A 22,187-nucleotide genomic window follows, 5' to 3' on the forward strand; every position below is an offset into this window, starting at 1 on the left:
AAAAAACAATTAACCAATCAAAAATAAGTTTATATGAATTTGAGGATTGTTTTTTTTCCTTTTTATAAATTAACAATCCACCAATCAAAATGCGAGAAATCAAAACGATCAAAGTATATTAACAACAACAAAAAAGAAAAAAGGAATACTCATAAATTCTATGAGTAGTTAAATTCATCATTTTGCTCAATGATTTTTGCAATAAATAGAAAAGGAAAAACAAACAACCAAACAAAGAAACAAACAAACATGTAAACATTCTATTCCATAAATTAATGATTCTATTCATAAAGAATCACTTTTCCATGTTAATCAAGATGTTTATTTTATATTTGAATAAATTTATTTATATTTTATTATTGATTGATTATTATGTAATCATTGTGAAATGTTTACCAATACATGATAAACAATTAGTTATTAATCAATCATTAACTTCAATGATTTTTCATAATACTACTTATTATAATGTTTATAATAAATTAATGACAACAAATGGATTAAAAGATGACTTATGGAAAGATAATCTTACACCAGTAATTGGTAGAGTAATATGGTGTATAAATGAATCCAAACAAAAATGGTTATATTTAGATAAATATGGAAATCAAAATATTAGTACTAATAATAATAATAATAATAATATTACTGGTAAAAAAATTATTTTAATAAATTCTGGAAAATTCTATTGTCCACAACCTAATCAATCAGAAGATATGAAATATTGTTGTGGACCATTAGGCAAACAAATATGCTGTAAAATAACAGATACGTAAGTATTTCTAATCAATAATAATAATAATAATATTAATCTAATTATTGTATAAACAATTACTTATTACTTTAATTGATTCATTTATCTATGATAATTCGTTGATTGTAATCTTTAGGAGGGGTATTATAAATTTAAAAAATCATTACATTTCAGTAGAATAATTAGTCTGCTTCTAAAATATTTCTAGTAAAGCATTTTGTTATTCTCCATGAATAGAACAAAACTAAGTGACATAGCTTATTTGACTTTTGTTCTATTTTTTTTCATAGTTGAAAGCGCGAGTCAACTGAAGCTAGACCACCAAGGAAAACCTGAAAGCATTAGACGGCCGTTTCGTCCTAGTGTGAGACTTCTCGGCAGTGCGTATCCACGATCTCGCCTTGCGAGTTTCGAACTCAGGACCTACCAGTCTCACGCCACAGCACTTAACAGATAGACCACTGAGCCGGCATCTGATGGTGTTTATGTCTAACTTCAACCAATCCACGAAGTTGAACAACCGTTCACCAATTGTTTTCGGTGAGTTGATATCTCACAACAGACGTGGTTTGAACTCCACTGGTCACTGCTGAGGAGTCCCACAATAGGACGAAACGGTCGTCCAGTGCTTTCAGGTTTTTCTTGGTGGTCTAGCTTCAATTGACTCACGCTTTCAACTATGAAAATATATAATCTCCACAAAACGTATTCTGACTATTTATTTTTGTTCATTACTGAATCTTAAAATCAACTAAATCAATATTGAATCTCTTAAATTAATGTCAAAAATAGAAAATGATTGAAAACTGTATATCGATTTCTATCAAACGGCTAATCAGTTTCATTTGCTCATACACATTATAAGTTGGAACTTATAGAAACTATTTAGAATGATTTAATTATTTAACTAATTCTTAATTTAACCAAAAATGAATGAGGATAACTTTTAAACAAAAATCAATAGAACAATCCCATTACATGTATAATTAAAAATCGATGAGTCCCTGCTTAGAATATGTTTGCATACAGGTCATTCAGTCGAATTGGAATGTTTTGAAATATATATCTGAATCATATCAGTATGAGGATATGTGGAGATTGTGTTACTTAACTGTTAAAATCACGAGTCGATCTAAGCTAAACCATCATTGAAAACCTCAAAACACTAAACGGCCATTTCGTCTTAGTGTGTGACTACTCAGTAGTACGCATCTACGATCTGAAAGGTGGGACTCAAACCCAGTATTTTGGGTCTCGTATGAGAACGCTTAACCCTTAGACGATTGAGCTGACATCCAATGATATTAATGTCAAACGTCGATTGATTTTATGAATTTACACAACCCTTAAACCATTTTCTGAGGTGGATAACTATCTCACACCTGACACGGATTGGACTCCACTGATTACAGCTTCTCACCAGGAGCAAGTCCAAGTAAATATGTGATTCCTAGTACTATGAGGATTTTTCGAGATTGTAGTAGTTGAATGTAAATTTTTCTTATCAAGGAATACTGGTATTATCAATTACAAAATCATCCTAATCGACAAAAAATATCTATTAAACTATTGGACAAACTATTTTTCTGACTCTTTTTGTTTGAGAGAATTTCAACAGTATCAACAACCAATGAAGTCTTTGCATGTTAAATTTCCTTGTAAATATTTCCGTTGAAATCTCACTTAAAATAAGCTTAATCTAAATCAGTTGTTAGTTACAAAGAAAATATGCTACATGAATCCACGGAACTAAATTTTCTTTCATTATAAATTTCTCATCAAGTAGAGTTAGTTTGGTTATAAATATTATGCATGAAATGTGAAGAATAACTAATATCCTTCCTAGTAGTAATTTATAAGTAAAACATTTTAAAATTATCTGAATAATGATGTGATTCTGATTTACAGAAATGTACCGAGTAGCAAGGTAAACAAGTTACACAATTCAAATGAGCTTAGTTTACATTTTTCCATCTACATATAACTCGAATAGATAAATGAATATTTTAAAATAAATAAGACAAAATGTATACAGGTCAAAAGATATGAATTTCATGTTCAATCACAAATCAATTGGAAAAATTGTAGTATTGTAGTATTTCCATAGTTGAACTTACGAGCCGCGACCAGTAGAGTCCAATCCGTGTCAAGTGTGAGATAGTTATCTATCTCAGAAAATGGATGAAGGGTTGTATAAATTCATGAATGGATTGGAGTTAGACATTAAAATCATTGGATATCAGCTCAATGGTCTAAGGGTTAAGTGGTCGCACGAGACTGAAAATACTGGGTTTGAGTCCCACCTTTCAGATCGTAGATACGTACTACTTAGCAATCCAATACTAGAGGAAACGGTTATCTAGTGTTTCGAGGTGAGTGAACATCAATTCTGAGATGCAGATACATCCAGTTGACGAGTCCCAAATAGGACGAAACGTGCGTCCAACTAAATCCCACCGCTAGCCACTATCCATCTTTGCTTACTTTTGTAATATACTTAGGTGTTTACGAAGATTAGATCATCAGGCAAATTATAAGATAAACTATATGCATTAAATAAAAAAGAATTATTAATCACAAAATATTACTACGGGATGGGGTCGCTAACCCCCATGCTCAACCCTCTTCCTTTATCCAGGCTTGGGATCGGCAGTAGCCCCTGGAGGAGCTACAGGCGGAGTTATATATATATATATATATATATATTCAATATAACAAATGTTATCCTGACATAAATACATGACATTATTCATACGAATAACAGAAATGTTGTAGAACTTATTCAATAGTCAACTTTGTATCACATGATTAGCCAGATATTTGTTATTAAACTCCATTGGAACTAAATGGTTGAATAGATATTTTAAGTATGTATCTATATAAAGTTTCCCAACTCATATTTATTTATTACAACATTTAGTAGAATGGTTAACAAACATTTAAAACCTCTACTTACCTGTCTATATACATTTACATTAAGTTGTGTTTTTGAGAAATGAGTCCCATGAAATTTCCTTGACACAATACATACTGTACCGTTTTCCTCTTAATGTATCATTATGTCATTTGATACGTTTTTATTTTAAAAGTAACAAAGTATTTTATAAAAAAAATTCAATTCAGTTGCATGGCACATAATATCTAGTCGCTTGAATTTCACTAATGTCTGTAATATGTATTAGTTTTCTGTTTATAGTAATCTTTACAGTATACAGTTAGGATAAAAACTTACTAAATACAAGAGTTGCGCAATATCATGAATCGGTTGGAGTTAAATATTAGCATCGTCTGATAACGGCCTGGTCTTTTAGAGGTTAAACATTCGCTCACGAGACTAAAGGTCCTGGGTTCTAGTTCCACGTGTCGGATAGTGGATACACACCACTTAGGAATCCACTGCTAGGACGAAACGGTCATCTAGTGTTTCCAGGTTTTCAATAATAATCTGGCTTAGATCGAATCATGTATACAACTTTTAAGAACGAGGTATCTATTTTCATTAGAACCAAACAAGCCTTTTTATCTATGTTATGTAATTTTTTACCATTCACATCAACTCATAATGTTTTATGTCATTTTCTAGGAATTGTTTGAACGAATGAACGATAATTAATATTCCCCTGTAAATAATATTTTCATGTATATTTAAATCGCTGGTAAAATGATGACAAATAAGAATGCAGACTGACAAAAATAAATGTTTTCCCAATTTAGCCAATGGCCTATACAACATGTTTTGACACATTAAAGTGTTTCGTAGTTTATATCTTGGACTGATCATAGTCAAAAAAATGTTGAAAGCAAGAAAATCCTAGCATGAAACTCCTCACTAGTGAGTATTTAATACCCAACTGGGATCTGAACGCAGGCTTTCCAGACATCATTTGGAGTTTTTTCTACCTTTAAACCACTGAATTGGTGTCCAGAGTAAACATACTGACTTTATTCACTTTAAAGTATTGGGCAACTACATTCCAATATCATTTATTTGTAACTGCTTTATATCTGAGTTCATTTAATTCCACTAGTCAGTTAATAGAACTGCAGAAATCAGCTTTTGTAATTAATCAGTAATGAGTACATGATTCTCAGTAAAGTCAGTTCATGATGTAAAGCGTAAAATCCGAAAATCTCTACAACACCACCGTAGTAACGTTGCAATGTTGACAAATCTAAATTAAAAGGAAAAGAATACGATTTATAAGAGGAAATTTGTCTAGAAAAACATAATATGAAATTTATATGACTTCAACATAACTAAAATTATATCATAAATAAAACCTTACAAGATGATCCTAAACTCAGTAATGAAACGAATGAAATAATGGATTTTACTATTTGTTAGGTAATTCACTCACTAACATCACTATCGTTTTGATCTCTGTAGTTGTATGTTTGAAACTATGACAATTAAATTCGATCATTTTTTTTTAAAAAAAAGGGAAAGATGTTTTGTTATTTTTTTTATCTGTGCAGTGAATGATTTTGATCTAGTATACAAAATCGAATAGAGAAATTGTGAGCATCATTAGTACCTAATGACAATTATTCGTAATCTGGATAAGATTCTGTTTCATTTTCAATAAGAAAACCAACTATCTGATACTAAATTTCAGCCCCCGGTATGGCTTAGAGTGGGAAGAGTCTGCTCTTCCTCTCGAAATGCTCTCACATGGCCACGCGTATACAGCCTCTGACAGGGAAGTCCTACTCACTGCCTTCTCGTGACATTACTGTTGTTTACGAAATTGAGAGGATAGAAAGGGAATGTCCGGCGCTTTAACCGGGTTGGTGGACACGGAAAGTCCACCTAGGGGAGTTGAAAAACCCTGATTCCAAACTAATGATGCACATGGGCTCCAGTATCCTGAGGGAACAAATGGCGTATGAATTAATCGTTGGTCACCGGCTACCATGAGACTGCATCTCCTTACGATGCTCCACTGCCTTGTGGATCAGATCTTTAGGTCAAAGGCTCCGGGTGTGGCTCCCCAAGGAAATCACCTGTTTCGGTTTGGCCACCCGGGCATTATCTCATCCCTTACGCAAATCAAATCAAATTTGTGTGGCGCATATATATCTGGTGCCCCCTTGTACCAATATTTATGTGTTCAAATAAATAAACCCAAAGTTTTCAGTTTCAGTTTAGCTAGTTTCATAAAAAAAACTAAATTTGGAAAAGCGTTAACCAAAAAATTTCTATAAACATGGAAATCAACCGTGAACTCATTAAGTTAAATAGATCGATGTGTTCACGGAAACATTTTCCCATTTATAGTATCCAATAAAAACTTTTTTTTTTAAAAAAAATCAAAATCATGTTATCATTTTATACATTTTTTAACATATTGAATAAAAAGCATAAATATGCTTTTATATCATAAATGGTCTAATGAACTCATCTAATCTGATAATGACACATTCAGAGTTGTATATCAAAGAAAAGAGGATACTTCATATTAGTAAAATGTTGCTACTCATAATGACCCTAAAAATTCCTTTCTTTTTGTAATACTTTTACTAATATTATTACTACTACTAATAATAATAATGGTAATAATAATGGTAGTAATAATAGTAATAATATGATGGACATTGAGACGTGATAAAAAGAAATGTCAATCTTTTTCTTCAAAAATGTCTATATTTAAGTAAATAACTATATCCTTAAGAGGTTACATGACCTTAACTAGTGTTCGATAATATCAATGCTATTACTAATGACAGTAGTAATGGTCATAATAAATATTAACTACATAGTAAATGGTTATGATGTAGAATACTATATATTTTACTCATCCATTCTTCACCTGCTATCGTATTTTTCTGAAATTGAAAATATTATTTCCATTTGATTTGTAAACATCGAATCGATACCTGGCAAAATCGCTAATAGTAATAATAATAGATGGGAAGTTATCGTGGATTGAACAAAACTGCTATTCTATGGTTAACTGATGATTTTCATCGTAAATATCACAGAACTATGGAAAAATATTGTGTTGTAGTGACTGGTACTATGTCAAGTCCAAGTAGGTTATCCTAGCCTCTGGATAGACCAATCTATTCATTCTTCTCAAGCTATATTGTTACCCTATCACTCAATCACTTATTAACCCATACTATTTTTATGTGATCGTATGTGTGTTAATAACTTAACCTATTCATCATGTGTCTGTAACTTATTTACGTTTGACTATAAATATTGATTCACGTTTGTCTAAATCGAGTCGGCTGACATGCCTTCTCTGTTCCGTTTCACCTCGTTGTCTCCTCTTTCCTTCGTTTCCCCGATAGTCTCTTCCTATCAACCATTGTATGAAATACACTCGTGTTTGAATTATTTAATTCCGTTATTCACTGACACGATTTAAGTCTATGATCATATATGAGGATAGAAGGGATTTACTATTCAATAGCAATCACTATACCATCAAATCGGGGTTAGAAAAAGGGTCACACTGAAACTGATTTTATAGGCAAAAACGGACGATGGCTGGCAATGGAAACCAGGACGTGCATTTCCTCCTATTTGGGCCTCGTCAACTGGATGTATCCGCATCCCAGAGTTAATGTTCATTCCGGGACTCATCACTTGCAGTCCTGAACATCAATGGGAAGATTCGAACTAACGATACAACATAGAGGTACACTTTAAGTCAAACCGCATTTAATTTCAGAACTTTTAATGATTTTGTCTGTACTTGAGTTGTTTTATAAACACTTTTGGATAAATCACACTGTCCAACAAAAAACAAAATACCTTTTTTTTCAGATTACACTTATAAAAAGCAGGTTTATTTAATGGAAAAGTAAATTAAAAACGAATAAAACACATTTAACATGAGTAATGTATACCTTCGATATTTAAGCTATACAAAACAATTACTAAGTAGAGTTTATTTAGGCTTAGCATTTTAACTTTCTGTACAAATAGTCTTTGTAAAATCGTATTCTATTTAGATCTCATCAGTTAGATGCATGTGTATGCACTATACCTACCGTTCTTATTCAACATCTAACATTGGTACTGAGAAACACATTCACTTATACTCTTCGTTAATTGATGATTTTATTTGAGACAATAAAGGGAGTACATACATTCACCAACGTGATATCGTTATGCGATGAAGAATAATCACAGAAAGATATTTAAGGAATATTCTTTGAGCTCTGATAGATTGAATGGGTTGAAGTATCGGTCAAAAATAAACAGGAAATCAAGTTTCTTAATTTTAAATTGTGGGAGTTTTCTAGTAAATTGTTATTAAATTTATATTTGGATGCCCGCTCGGTGGTCTAGAGACTAAGTGTTCGCGCACGAGACCGAAAGTGATGTGTTTGAGCCACACGTGAGATTGTGAATACGTTCCATTGGAGAGTCCCATGCTAGGACGAAACGGTTATTCAGTGATTCCAGGTTTTTTCAATGATGGTTTAGCTTAGATTGATTCGTGAATTCGACTGTTAAAAATTATATTCGTTCCACATTGTGATTCAGTGTTTTTTTTTGGTGTAAAACAAGTTTGTAACCAACAAAATTATCAAAGGAAGTTAAAAATTCTAAATAAATGCTACAATATTTAGCTTGAGGCCTCAGGGCTTCATTTCTTTTTTTCTATCTTGATCAATAAATCGTTTAAAAATTTCACTATTCATTTATTAACTTCCGGTTTTTGAGCATATTATTTAATGTTGCGTTATCTATGTACGATTTCGCCAATGAGTTCTTAACAGTCATATTTCAGTATCGAAATATTGTAGCATAATACAATATCAATAATATCATTTACCGTAACTCATTCATTTTATGGCAGATGTACTTCTTAAAACAACTATAATTACTATCTATTGACTGACAACAAGAAAAATTCCCGGTAAACTTGAACTATATCACGATTACCGATGACAGTAGGTGACGATTACACCGTTGTCATGAATTGACTTAAGTTGAAAACAGTAACGATTGAACTCTCACATACCGAGTTAAAGTTCGTACGTTCAATTTTTTAAGGGGATGTCAATCTACAATGCTAGAGCATTTATTACCATGGTGACATTACTGTTCAATACGTCCTAGTCTTTACTAGTAATTCAATTAAAATCAGTCTATAAGGCAAACAATTTTTACAACGAATACGCCTCATAAATTTTGACAAAATGAAAATATTTATGAAATCTTATAAGTAATATGTTTACTTTGTCTAGACTACTTATTTTGGGAGTCAATAAGTAACATTTCCATAACACGATTTATAATCATTCATTTAATCATCTAATTTAGTCAATATTCAATTTGAATAACAAACAGAAGGGGTTTTGTGGAGATTTTAGTATCTTTCATAGTTGAAATGATGAGTCAATTGAAGTTAGACCACTATGGAGAACTTGGAAACACTGGAAAGCCGTTTCGTTCTATTATGGGACTCCTCAGCAGCGCGCATCCACGATCCCGCACTCGCAAGATTCGAACCCAGGACCTACCAGTCTCGCGCCAGAGCACTTGACCGATAGACCACTGAATAACAAAATTATAGACAGTTATAATCATATCATAACTATATTTGATAAACTGATAACTTTCCAATCATTTAAATGATGATTTTATGAGCCAAACATGACAATATATATAAATCGATTTGTTGTAGACAAGGAATATAAGCAATTTAATCTAATAAGAAAATATAACGCTACGGAAATTTGTTATTACCCAATTGTAATTAATTCAATTTTCTTTTTCTGTTATGATTTTTAGGATGTAAAATATAGTTATGAAAATTAATCAGTTTACGTATCTGATTTATTTCTTTTTATTTATTTAAACACAAAGGGGCAGCAAATAGATATGCGCCACATAAATCATTTCATTTGTGTGAGGGATGGCATACTGTCCGGGTGCCCAAAACCAAGCAGATGGTTTACTTAGGGAGTCACACCATGAGTATTTGACCGGAAGGTCTAATCCACAAGGCGGTGGAGCAACGTAAGGAGATACAGTCCCATCGTAGCCGGTCACCAACAACAGTAGGTTCATACGCCATCTTTTTCCTTAGGATCTTAGAGCTCATGTGCACCATTGGTTTGAAATCAGGGTTTTCCAACTTCCTTAGGTGGAACCTCCGTATCCACCAACCTGGTGAAAGCTCTGAACATTCACTTTTCGTTCTCTCAATTTCGTAAACAACATCCCTGCCATGACAAGACAGTGAGTAAGACTTATCTGATAGCGGTCGTACGCTTGTGGCCATGTGAGAGCATCTCGGCCGTACCAGGGCATTTGAGGGCCTGATATAAAATACATAATTATATAAAATATTTATAATGTTTAACTCAATAAGACTGATACCGATCAAAGTATGAATAAAACCGTTAAATTGTAAAGGAAGTTTTTACATTAACCATTAAAACCCACAATCATTTATGTAATAAATATAATGATTTCTATCAGATTTACGTAACTGGTCAATTGTTAAACTTGAATACAATGAACTAGTCAGCATTTTATATAAATTAGTCACTGACTTAATGTATGCGGACAAGTTATGGTACTAACAGATAAACTGTTTTAACAAGCGAACATGACTAAATCACTTAGTTACATAATGGATATTTCTTATATTTCTAATAAAATGTAATCTTATTATTAATAAACCATTCATAATTTCCTAGGTAAACATGGATATCCATCAAAGTTTCTAATAAAACATTTGTTTGAAACTAAGCAGGAAGTAAAATAGCTGACAGTACTAGAAAAGCTTTTATTTCTGAAATTACATTTCAAAAGTGAAATAGGCCCGAGAAAAAATAATTCAACGTATAAGAAAAACTGTACAACGTTTACTTGAATGCAACAAGATGATGTCCTACATTCTTCAACCAGACAATGATGCATTCACTAATTAAGGATAAGTTACCTAGTTCTTTAGCATCTATGTAAATTTTATGTATCTACTGCTCTTGCAGAGCCAGTCATATTTGCTGCATAACTAGACAAATATATAATCGTATTTATAGACAGCACATTTCTTGGTCGACTAAAGGAAAGAAGAAAGTAATAAGAAGGTCTATCTCGGAGTATTTAGTTGATGTTGATCATCATATCGATAAGAAGTCAACTTTTAAAATCACCTATAGATCCCCATGGAATATATCCTATCATTCCGGAATCCGGTTGTTATATAAAGCAGAAGTAATAAAAACACATAATGAAAAACTTAACCCCTGTATGAAAAGAAAGGTTTCACAGACTGAATTTATTCTAGCCTTCAACGTAACCAATGTAACGTTTCCGAAATATGTTTTTTTTTCAAGTTTTCCAAACTTTGTTTTTGTTACTATCTTAATTCATAATTTCAATCTAACATAATCTGCTTATTGATCTTATCATCCAATCTGTATTAATAACTCATTTTAATTTCATACCAGAGAATTCGTTTATACTTAAATCTAATTACATTTCGTATTTGAGTCACAACCATCTATTTGGCATCGAGTTTACACTTAATTGTACGACCTATAAATGAATATACAGCCTTAATGAGTAACGAATTCTAAAGAAATATTTTTACACTCAGCTTGTATTTTATAATTACTCTGTAGAGTAGATAGAAAATTCCTACCGATGCATTACTCAATTAGCTATGACATCAAACTATCTACTATTAACTATAAAGAGAAATCTTTAAAACGGATCAAATGATTCCGTGATCCAAATGTATTTCATTAATTACTGATTTCGTGTTTATACAAAGTTAAGTTTTTAAAAGTTTTAGCTAATCCATGTAACTCATTGAAAACTACTGTAATGTAGTATGAGAAGAAAAAGTCTTACATTTCTCATGAATTTACATTTTCAAACATAATAAAACTACATCTCGATTTCTTGTATAAGTTATTTCAAATTAATTTCATTTTGATCTCACCGACTCATTCGAGATAAAGACCGGTGTTAGGTAAGGTTGCTTACTTTCATTCTTTCTCTTTCTCCTGGTGATCGACTGGATCATAAATACGTCAACATCTGGAGGAAATCACGGGATACAGTGGACAACTAGCATGCAGCTGGACGATTTAGACTTCGCAGACGATCTGGATCTTCTATCACACACGCAACAACAAATGCAGGAAAAGCCGACCAGTGTAGCAGCAGTAGGTCTCAATATAATCAAAAGGAAAAGCAAGACTCTCCGATACAATACAACATGCAAATCTTATTATATCTCTGCCTTAACCACATAAGCAAAAGCTCAGTGGCCTAGAGGTTAAGCGTTTGAGAGTGAGACCGAAGTTTTATGGTCAGACACCTGAGAAAAGAGTCAAGAACTCACACCTCTGAAAAGCTTGTTATGAGACAGCTGCACAGTATCCTTAAATTTTCTGTGAATACCTAACTTAGGACAGTTCGCGATTTTAAACACATTGAACAATCTCCAGAACCTCCTTCTAAACGAATGGAACTTCATTTATTCAGCCTAAACTCACTGTTTTGTTTAGAAATAAACATATATGAATATTTAATTTCTATGAACATAAAAATATGTATGAAGTATCAAATGAGATAAATACGATTATTTTATCATAAATATCAGAATTTTTCATTAATAAAATCAACCTTAGTGCTGTAAAGTGATTAGCCTAGACGACTGTGCATTATGTATTTCTTATTTCAGACAGGCTCACTATTATTTAAAAAACGAATGAATTTTTTTTGAAAAATTTATGCTTAGTTAGTAAGTGAAATTGTTTCCCATAGTTTCCAAATATTCTTCTAATAGAAAATATATTACGCTCTCAAACTATCATTAACTGTTTACTCATCTTAATTGCAATCACATTATGAAATCGAACAACGTGATTTATACATCTACATAAATACTTTGGTTCTATTGAATTGACAATTATTTTGTAGTAAATACTGTGATATGAGTAGTATATAACACTTGTAGGTGGTACAAATGTTTGCGAGTAGATTTTTGTGGGCCTTAGTCTAACTCCAGGTCTATCGTGTAAATGATGGTTATTGAAATATTCATGTCTGCTATCATCGTATATAATCATTAACTTAATCCAAGAATAAGCAAAGATGGATAGTGGCTAGTAGCGGAATCCAGGATGCGCGTTTAGTGTTATTTGGGACTTGTCAGCTGGATATACCTGCATCTCAGAGTTGATGTTCAATCTGGGACTCGAAACCAGTAATGTTCGCTTTAAAGGCCATCGCTTTACATAACAACCGACGTTACAAGATGGATAAGAAGATTGAAATCCCAAGGAAACTGAAAATAATCAAGATTACTACAGAAATGAAGGAACAATGAGTTCCGTAAGAGACGATTTAAAGATGGATAAAACATGCATTTAATGTATGATTTTCACATTTTACTATGTGATCGTAAATTGAACAATAAATTGGTTATCCCTATCAAGTCTTCGTCCAATACAATGCATCGAGAAATTTATCCTGGATTAAAGAAACGGGCGTTAGATTTTTAGATAAAAGATTTCTACTTATCCTAAAAACATAATTTATCCTCCTTGGGTTTTCATACATCATATAAATGTATATCTTGAGATGGTGGAGAAGATTTGTAGCTCAGGTGGGTGATTTTGATGTAGGTTTGTTTTCTGAGCTGGATGGTTTGGTCGTGGAGCTTTCATCGTCCTTCTGAACGACATCATCTGAAATTCAAACCTTCACTTCTACCCGAAGTTTGTGCTGATGATGTCGTTCAGAAGGACGATGAAAGCTCCATGACCAAACCATCCAGCTCAGAGAACAAACCTACATCAAAATGTATATTTATTTATGAGTAAGATGAATGAACAATTTTGAGGGGAAAATTTACGGCTTGAAAATCTCCTTTTGTTTGATTAAACATATAATTAGCATTAATTAAAGTTTATGCAAAAAGTCATTTCCTTGTCAAGATTGACAGTAGATTATTCAAGTTTAAAGATAACAAACAGCTGAATAAGCTACACTAATTACAATTTAATATAAAAGTGTGATTGTCGACTTGAATAGATCAATGATGAGATGTCTAACATCACTTTTACAATAAGGTATTAGTTGTTTTAACATTACAGTTACTCTTCATTCACTAATCCAAGTTTATATAAAGCTTAGTTCCATGATTGTTCACTAATCACTATCATTCTGTTTACATCAGAAGAAATATACCGAGATTGAGTAGAACTTGCTAGTAAATTATTGTTCGGATTCTAGTGAAGCTGATAAGAAAAAATACAATGATATTCATGATTAGATTAATCCCTTTGATCTGATTAAAATATATTTACAAAGTTTGTTTACGTAACAAAATCCTATTGAATGACAAAACATAAACTTCTGCTTAAATACTACAATTCATGATAGGGTGAAGAAGAGAAAAATTTCAGTATTCATGAAATAGACAATACAAAAAGAAGGAATCTTTGATTGTAGAAACCGTTTTTCATTAGTATCTCACTGTCCAATATATTACGTCCCAAAACCAAGTCTAATCTAAAGGAACTTTTCATTAAGATACTTATAAATAATGACATTTTCATCGTAAACACTCATCAACATATTGGTCATTGGAAAAGTGTTTGGATTAAGCATATTCAAGTAAAAACTATAATGTTATTGGGATCTTTAAATGAAGGTTTTCTACTTGGAATCTGAACTCACGAGATCAACTGTATCCTACTCATCCCAATATATTTTTACCTCACTTACTCACGCTTGTTACCCCTCGTCGAGGAATATTGACCACCAACCAGTATTCTCCATTAAACCCTGTCCTGAGCAATTATTTCCAGTTCTTTCCAGTTAACATTCATCCTTTTCATATCTTCTTCTTTTCCGCTTCCCTTCAGGATTCCAAGTTAGCGCTTGCCTCGTGATACAGTTTGGTGATTTTCTTAATGTTTGTCCGATCCACTTCCAACGTCTTTTCCTAATTTCCTCTTCAGCTGGAAGCTGGTTTGTCCTCTCCCATAAAACGCTGTTACTGATAGTATCCGGCCAATGAATGTTGAGTATTTTGCGTAAACAACTGTTTATAAATACTTATGCTTTTTGATGTTGGTTGTGGTAGTTCTCCATGCTTCAGCTCCGTACAGTAGGACTGTCTTGACGTTCGTATTGAAGATTCTCACTTTGAAATTAGCTGACAATTGTAGCTCTTCTATAGAGTTACTGCCGGTCCCAAGGTCGGGTAAAAGGGGAGGGTTGGGCATGGGGTTAGCGACCCCATCCCGTAGAAAACTAACTCGCTAAAAAATGCTAACCAGAAAAAATAATTCAAACTATTTAATCCCAATATATTGAGATGTTTTTATTAAGAGTGGAAATTATCAAATTCAAACGATTATAATTTATTGACCTCAAGTTTGGTATCATTATTCATTGAATAGAGGAAACACGACAAATTGATTTCTTTGGTAGAAAATAAACAAACCTGATGAAATAATGCCTAATGCTACATGAACGTTTTAAGTAATAAATATACAGAACAGTAGTATGTATATTTTTATAAAAAATTTAAACAAAACAAGGATAACAAACCTTGGAATTCAATGAATAAATTTGTTTTAAATTTGGCATAATAATCAAACATATAAAAGCTTATTGATCAGCTAATATTTCAGTAATAATTAGTGATAACAAGTATCATACATAATGAAGATTATAAACCCTATTGATATGTTGCAACATGATCGATTAGATCAAGGATTAAAGGGTTTGACTAATTTTCAACTTCTTGTTATGGACATTGCTACAGAATGAAAAACCATATGAACAATCAAAAGTTAGGGTACAAATGAAGCCTATAGTCATAATTGTACTCTAATTTTGAGTCATCATCCATTTATTCAACGTAAAATTTACCAAAAGTTATGAGTACGGCACATTTAGGAAACACTTAAGACGTCGAAAATAATTTCAGCCCGTTCAACAACATAGACTGTTAAAGTCACGAACAAATGTAAGTCTGATTACCATTGAAAACCTGGAAGCATTGAGCATCAACTTTCATTTTTGTACTGCCCACCATTGTGAATCTACGACCTCGCAACCAGAACTCGAAAACACAGGACCTATGTGTTCACTTGAGAAAGCCGAACTTTTGAACCACTTAGCCGATATCGAATAATGTACAATTTTTGTTTTAATCAATCCACGGCATAGAGTAATTAGTGATTTTAATAAATTTTAACAATATTTACTATCTCTTGCTTGCAATCATCATGTGTTTACTCGTGACAAATATTGATATGAAATTTCTGGAGCTCTTGTAAGAAGCCGTGACCAATGGAATTCAACCATATAGGGTATCAGGAAGGTATCCATAAAAAGGAGAGGAACACAGTTTCTCGCTATTGAGGACTGATTGAATTCCGACTTGCATATCATTCGATATCGGTTAAGTAGTTAGTCTTCACAGGCAAACCCGTTGACCTTGTGTTTGTTTCCTAGTCGTAAAATCGTCGACGCGCACTATTGAGGAGTACAGTCCTAGTATGAAAAGGATGTTAGTTAGTCTCAGGTTCTTAATAGTTATTTAACTTGGATCGGTTTGTGATCTCAATAAAATTCAACGATCTACACAATCCTATACTGACAACAAAATCTATGTCTATCTGTTTTTCAATATAGCGACAATATACTCCATATTTGATATTATCAAAACCTGTGAACTAAACTTAATCCATCCAATCACGATAGCTAATTTAATCAGAACTAATTTTCAGTTTTTAGTTTAAACTTTTTTATCCATCCCAATTGTTAATTTTAAATTAAGTGTAGTTTTCTATAAAAGATAGTCCATTTTGTCATTAAACAATGATCAGCCTATACACAAAAAGCATTTATTACCCATATGGTTTGAATAAATGTATTCCGAATTCCTTTTTTTTTCTTTTAACTATCTATACCAAAATCTCTCTTTATCTATGCAACGAATTGATTAGTTGATTAGATAAGTGAAAATTCAATGTTCATTTGAATAAAAATTAAATGTCGTTGTGGTAAACAATGAATGAAAACGCTGCCATGTATATAAAGGAATTCAGATTAGATGAAAACAGTTTTCTATTCTCATATCATTATTAACTGAAAACTTTAAAAACTTGATAGATTTATTATATGTGAAATAATCTCAGCAATTGAAATTTAAATAATTCCAGAGTTTCGTCCAGCTAACTTGTCTGAACTTCTTCAGGATGATTGAAGTATGACGATGTCATCAACCGATTTATGATTAAACTAATCTGAATACCAATATCAGTTTATTGATTATTATACATGAATGAAAATATCTTTGAACAGATTCATTCAAAACTATATCTTTTGTATATTTCATTCTATTTGCAAATGTCTTAGTTTACCATCATCCAGTCTAATTCAGATGAAACTGGTCTCTGATTCTATTATGTTGCTATCAAGTTTATAATTGAAATAGGTATATAACTATAGTTTATTTGTAAATTGTGTATTATTGATAACGTAACTTTAAAAAATACGAGATATTTTGTGAACAATGACAAAATAAAATAGACTGTATGGGTTTAATTAACATGTCTATTTCCTAAACAGTATATTGTTATATCCCGAAGAGAATTAGGGATTATAACTTTTGAGGACTGTTTATGGACCAATATGATGTGTATATTTCCTATTGTATAATTGTTAAGTAACTAAACTATTCATGTTCATCTCCATCTTATTATAAGCTTTATTTTGAACTATGAAATATTATTATACGATTTACCATTCTTGAGTTATTCCTAGTCCATTAATTACTGTTCCCCACATTCACAGCCACATTTGGCCAAATCTTGTACAAATGTTATTTTCTATTTTATGGTAAGATGTGGTCAGTTTGTTTGGTATATAAACCCAGTATGTTTGAGAATAATTATTCATATTGCAGAGGCTATTATTGGTGTTCTGGACTTAACTGGCTGGGCTAAGCAAAATGCAGGACTGATAAGTGCTCAAGACTGCTCGTACGGTTTTCGTGTATCATTGCTCTGGTCGATAATTCGCTCCTCTCTGATTCGCGGGAATCAGAACGTTTATATATATCAACTGGGCAAGAACGCACACAATGGATGTAAAAATATTTATCTAAAAATAAGGTTATGTTAATACAAATAGTAGCTTAGTGACGGTTAATAAAAGAGCAGAATATTGTCCTTTACATTGATTGTTCCATTTTCTATTTGAATACAACTAGATAGTTATGAAGTTCCTAATTTTTATACTAACAAACATGCTTAATAACACTAGTCTTGTAGTAGAATTAATGCCAGAAGTTTAATCTAGAAACCTGCATTGAATCCATTTACTAACCTTTTACAATAGAAGTACAATATTACTGTTTTAGAACAACTAGAGATTCCAGCGTACTTCTATGACATTTGTGAACAAATATATATGTATCATAGTATTACAGAAATGAAAGTCATACAATAAGATACACTAAATGAGTCCTTGTTAATTTTAGTCAGCTACCTTTCATTCAAATAAAACCTTCTATTAAAAATTTGATAAATATACCTCAAAAGATTTACTGATTTAATAAAACAATTCATCCGTGAGTATCTATTCTAATCTTCATAATTAACACTGTTGACTGAAAAAAATATGTTTATATGACCATAATTTAAAACAATAATCTGTTTTAATGATCAAAGCCAATCGGTTACATATATGATAAAAAAAATTTTGGCTAAATAATACTGAATCTGATCAATTTATCAATAATCATTTCCTCACGATTACATATTCATTATGCTGATATATACCCAAAAGAACAACTTGTGGTGGTCGATATTCGATATTATCCTTAAACTTCGTGTATTACTCGTCCTGATAACTGTTACTCGATAACGCCCTAATGGTGTATAAATCAGAAGGAGAATACGAAGTGTTGATTGCGTTTATTATTGGACCACACACAGACATCCAAAATTACTGGCACGTTAAGTAAGCATGAAAGACTAGTGCAAGAGCGTACGAGAGATCGACTGGTCGCATGATGGAGTCAGCGAGTAAGCAAGTACAGTGAATAAGCCAATGCAGTAAACAGGACCAAGATGTACATATATATACATGGTGAAATGAATGAATCATCGAATCAATTAAGCAATTATTAGTAAGGCTAGCAGATTGAATACATGCTTTTGCAGTTAGCAATGCTCAAGCGTACATAATAAAGATACAATAGTATAGATAAGTTGTTATTGTATGAATGACTGTCCGTTAAATAAGTTAACAAAAAGGGCTTAACCAAATTAGATATGAACAAACTCAGTCGTACGTGAGCTGCTATAAGCTAACAATTACTTAAAGGTTGAAGCAATAAACAACCATTTTATCATGATTTATTGCTTCTTAATGCAAGATACTCATGACTCTAAACATAATTTAATTTAATAGTTCTTGATTTCATGGTTAGAGTGATATCTCCAAACCATTCGATCAAAATTTAGTATTACGTATCAATATTTCTAATCGAATTGTGAGAAAATATGATGATTATTCTCTATTATTAGTGATACATGTATCATCTTTATATCAATGGTCGAAAAGTTTAATAATCATAAGTGTGTAGTGACCTGCTTTTATGAAGAAAACACGATTAGTATAATGGAAACAATTATTATTACAACCAACTGTACCAGTGATTGTTTTACTGTACCTGTTTGTTTAAGTGTACCAAAAAACTCACTTTTCCGTTGTTTGTGGCTCTGCACGAACTGTCGTACGCTCAGTAGTCTCGCTGGTGGATTTCGGCACGATCTCGGTATTATTTCGATACCACGAGATCACCAACAAATACATTTTACAACAACCTTCAACTGCCTTCTGATATTTGGCCTTCAGAGGAGTCTAACCTAGCAACTGGTACGTAGTTTTCCTGTAGTGGTGATCATAGTCAACCTCGACTCGACGCCTACTACAGGTGAATATGTATTTTAACCATAAAGAGTTTAGTATACGGTACTTCTATCTAATTATAAAGTAAATAACATTATAGTAACACATTTTCCACTGTTTATGCGCCCATTAAAATTGTAATAGAGCTTAATTTATTTTTATGATCAATATTATATAATTTACACTGTTAAGAAACTACTGTTTTGGGATAATAATGTCATCCCTTATTGTTTTCCCATTTTCTTTATATTATTTGGTTATGAGAATTTCTTTCAGAAAAATATTATTCAAAATTAGATTTACGCACGTATTGGTTTCAGTAATGTACAGTAACATTATTTGGATTAGGCGCTTTTTTTAATTATTGAACTATTATCTACTTTAAAACTTTAACGTATGTAAGCTACAATCAGTACACATTTAAGTTGATTAACTTATTTAGATCTTTCTTTTTGTAGTTTAACAGTATGAAGCTATTTTTATGTTCGTTCATCAACTTGATGTATATATATATTTATTTATTTATTTTAATAGTTGAATTCATGAGTCGACGTAGACCAGACTACAAGTGAAAACCTGAAATAAATGGAAGGCGGTTTCGTCCTAGTATAGGACTGTTCAGTAGTGAGCATCCACGATCCCACGTGTGGAATTCAAACATAGTACCTTCGGTCTCGAGCATAAACTCCATACCACTGAACCGGAATCCAACGGTGTTAATGTTTAACTTCAACCAATCCACGATATTGCGCGACTGTCCACTATTATCTTCAGAGAGTAACTGTCTCAAACCCGACATGTATTGGTTTCTACTGGTCAAAACTTCTTACTAGAACTCCAGGAAATCTATTTTGAAGCCAATCATTAGTGAACACATGATGATCCGGCCTGCGGTATCATGAATGCGCACTGTTCACGAGTCCCATACTAGGACGAAACAGTCGTCCAGTGTTTCCAGGTTTTTGATGGTGTTCTAGCCTTAATCCACTCATGAATTCAACTATTAAAATTAATACAATCTCCACACACCCCCATCCTGATAAGATATTTATTTGTTTAATATTAGTACATAGAGAAGAATGTGTACGTATTTTGCAATGAGAATTTATTTCTTCTCTGATCTACTCAGCAGTAGAAGTTATATTAAGTCATATGCATTTGCTTGTGTATATGTTTTGAAACAGAATATATCTACATTCATTTAGTATGGTTTGTTTGAATCTTCCCATCGATGTGTTAGGACTGCAACTGGTCAGTCTCCTGGATTCCACTGCTAGCCACTATCCATCTCTGCTTAGAATATATCTACGTTTAAATGTATGAAAACTATTCTGAATTCTTGTAAACTTTTTAGTCCTTGTTAAAAACAGAATAAATTTGGATTAGATCAGATGATGTATGAAACATTAGTCAGTTTTTTTTATAATATACATCTAATATTTTAAAGGATTAAAGTTTATCTACAGTTTATTCATATCTTTACATGGAACGAATAAGACTACTCACATACAAATGTTATATTTAATGTGAATCATTTATTCTTAATGTGTTCGTAGATTATATCAAGGAATGATTTTAGTTAAATAACTATTAAAAATCAGGAAGTACTGAACAACTAATTTGCTGTACTGTGAAGCCACCCAAGAAAACGCGTTCACGGCCCTACTGGCGGTCGAACTTGAAACCTTTGGGTCTCACGCTGATCACCTAAACTTTAGACTACTGAGTTAGTATTTGATGGTATTCATACCTAAGATCAATCTACTTTTATTTCGGTTGATCAAACCGCAAAGAGGCTCAATCATTAAATAATATATTTCTAATTGAGTGAACACTAAGACAGAGATGGTAATAATGAAAATATAAACAAAATCTTCTACTGAATACATTATATGAATAACAAATACTAGCCCTCGTGTTCCATATGATGCTAATAATTAGAAAATTAAATAACTTGTGGTGAATATAAAAGTATGAAAGTTCTTAAGTTTTGTATATTGCACTTCAAACTATTCAACTTTCAAGTGTTTAAACCAAAAAGAAATCCTTTATTTATATGATCTAAATTAATGAACAACAAAGAGGAGGAATGTATTTGAAAAATCTTAGCGAATGAACTTGAATTAAATCCAACGTCCCGTCAAGTAATTTGGTCCAAACTTTTACAAGGAAATATAATCAAACATCAAAGTTATCAAATATAAATAGGTGCATGGTCCTCTGGTTAATTGTATACGAAATAGGTCATCCAAAGCCAATACCAACTTTAAGCATTGTTAACATTGTTCGGATGACCTATTTATAATACAGTTACCCAGAGAACTATGTACCTATTTATATTTGATAACTTTGATGTTTGATTACATTTCCTTGAAAAAGCTTGGACTAAATTACCAAGCGGAACGTTGGATTTACTTCAAATTCATTAGCTGAGATTTTCCAAATACATTCTTCCACTTTAATGTCTCATGTGTGTCATATCCCGTGGAGAATTATGAATGG

The 22,187-nt window shown here is 32.1% G+C and overlaps 1 protein-coding gene across 1 annotated transcript in view, besides 1 other annotated feature; it reads left to right on the plus strand.

The window, feature by feature from the left end:
• Nucleotides 1–275: 275 nt before the first annotated feature.
• Nucleotides 276–22,187, plus strand: part of Smp_161180 (hypothetical protein) — a gene marked incomplete at both ends in the record, with an annotated part of 45,077 nt that continues 23,165 nt past the window's right edge. The window contains one exon of the mRNA XM_018796140.1: nucleotides 276–772. Coding sequence (XP_018650383.1) covers nucleotides 276–772 — 497 coding nt within the window. The remainder of the gene's footprint in view (nucleotides 773–22,187) is intronic.
• Nucleotides 8,780–8,806: a sequence feature (Short protein (Smp_136790, CCD77764.1) was converted to a misc_feature.).

Source organism: Schistosoma mansoni, chromosome 2, assembly GCF_000237925.1.
Source record: "Schistosoma mansoni strain Puerto Rico chromosome 2, complete genome".
Lineage (NCBI taxonomy): Eukaryota > Metazoa > Platyhelminthes > Trematoda > Strigeidida > Schistosomatidae > Schistosoma > Schistosoma mansoni.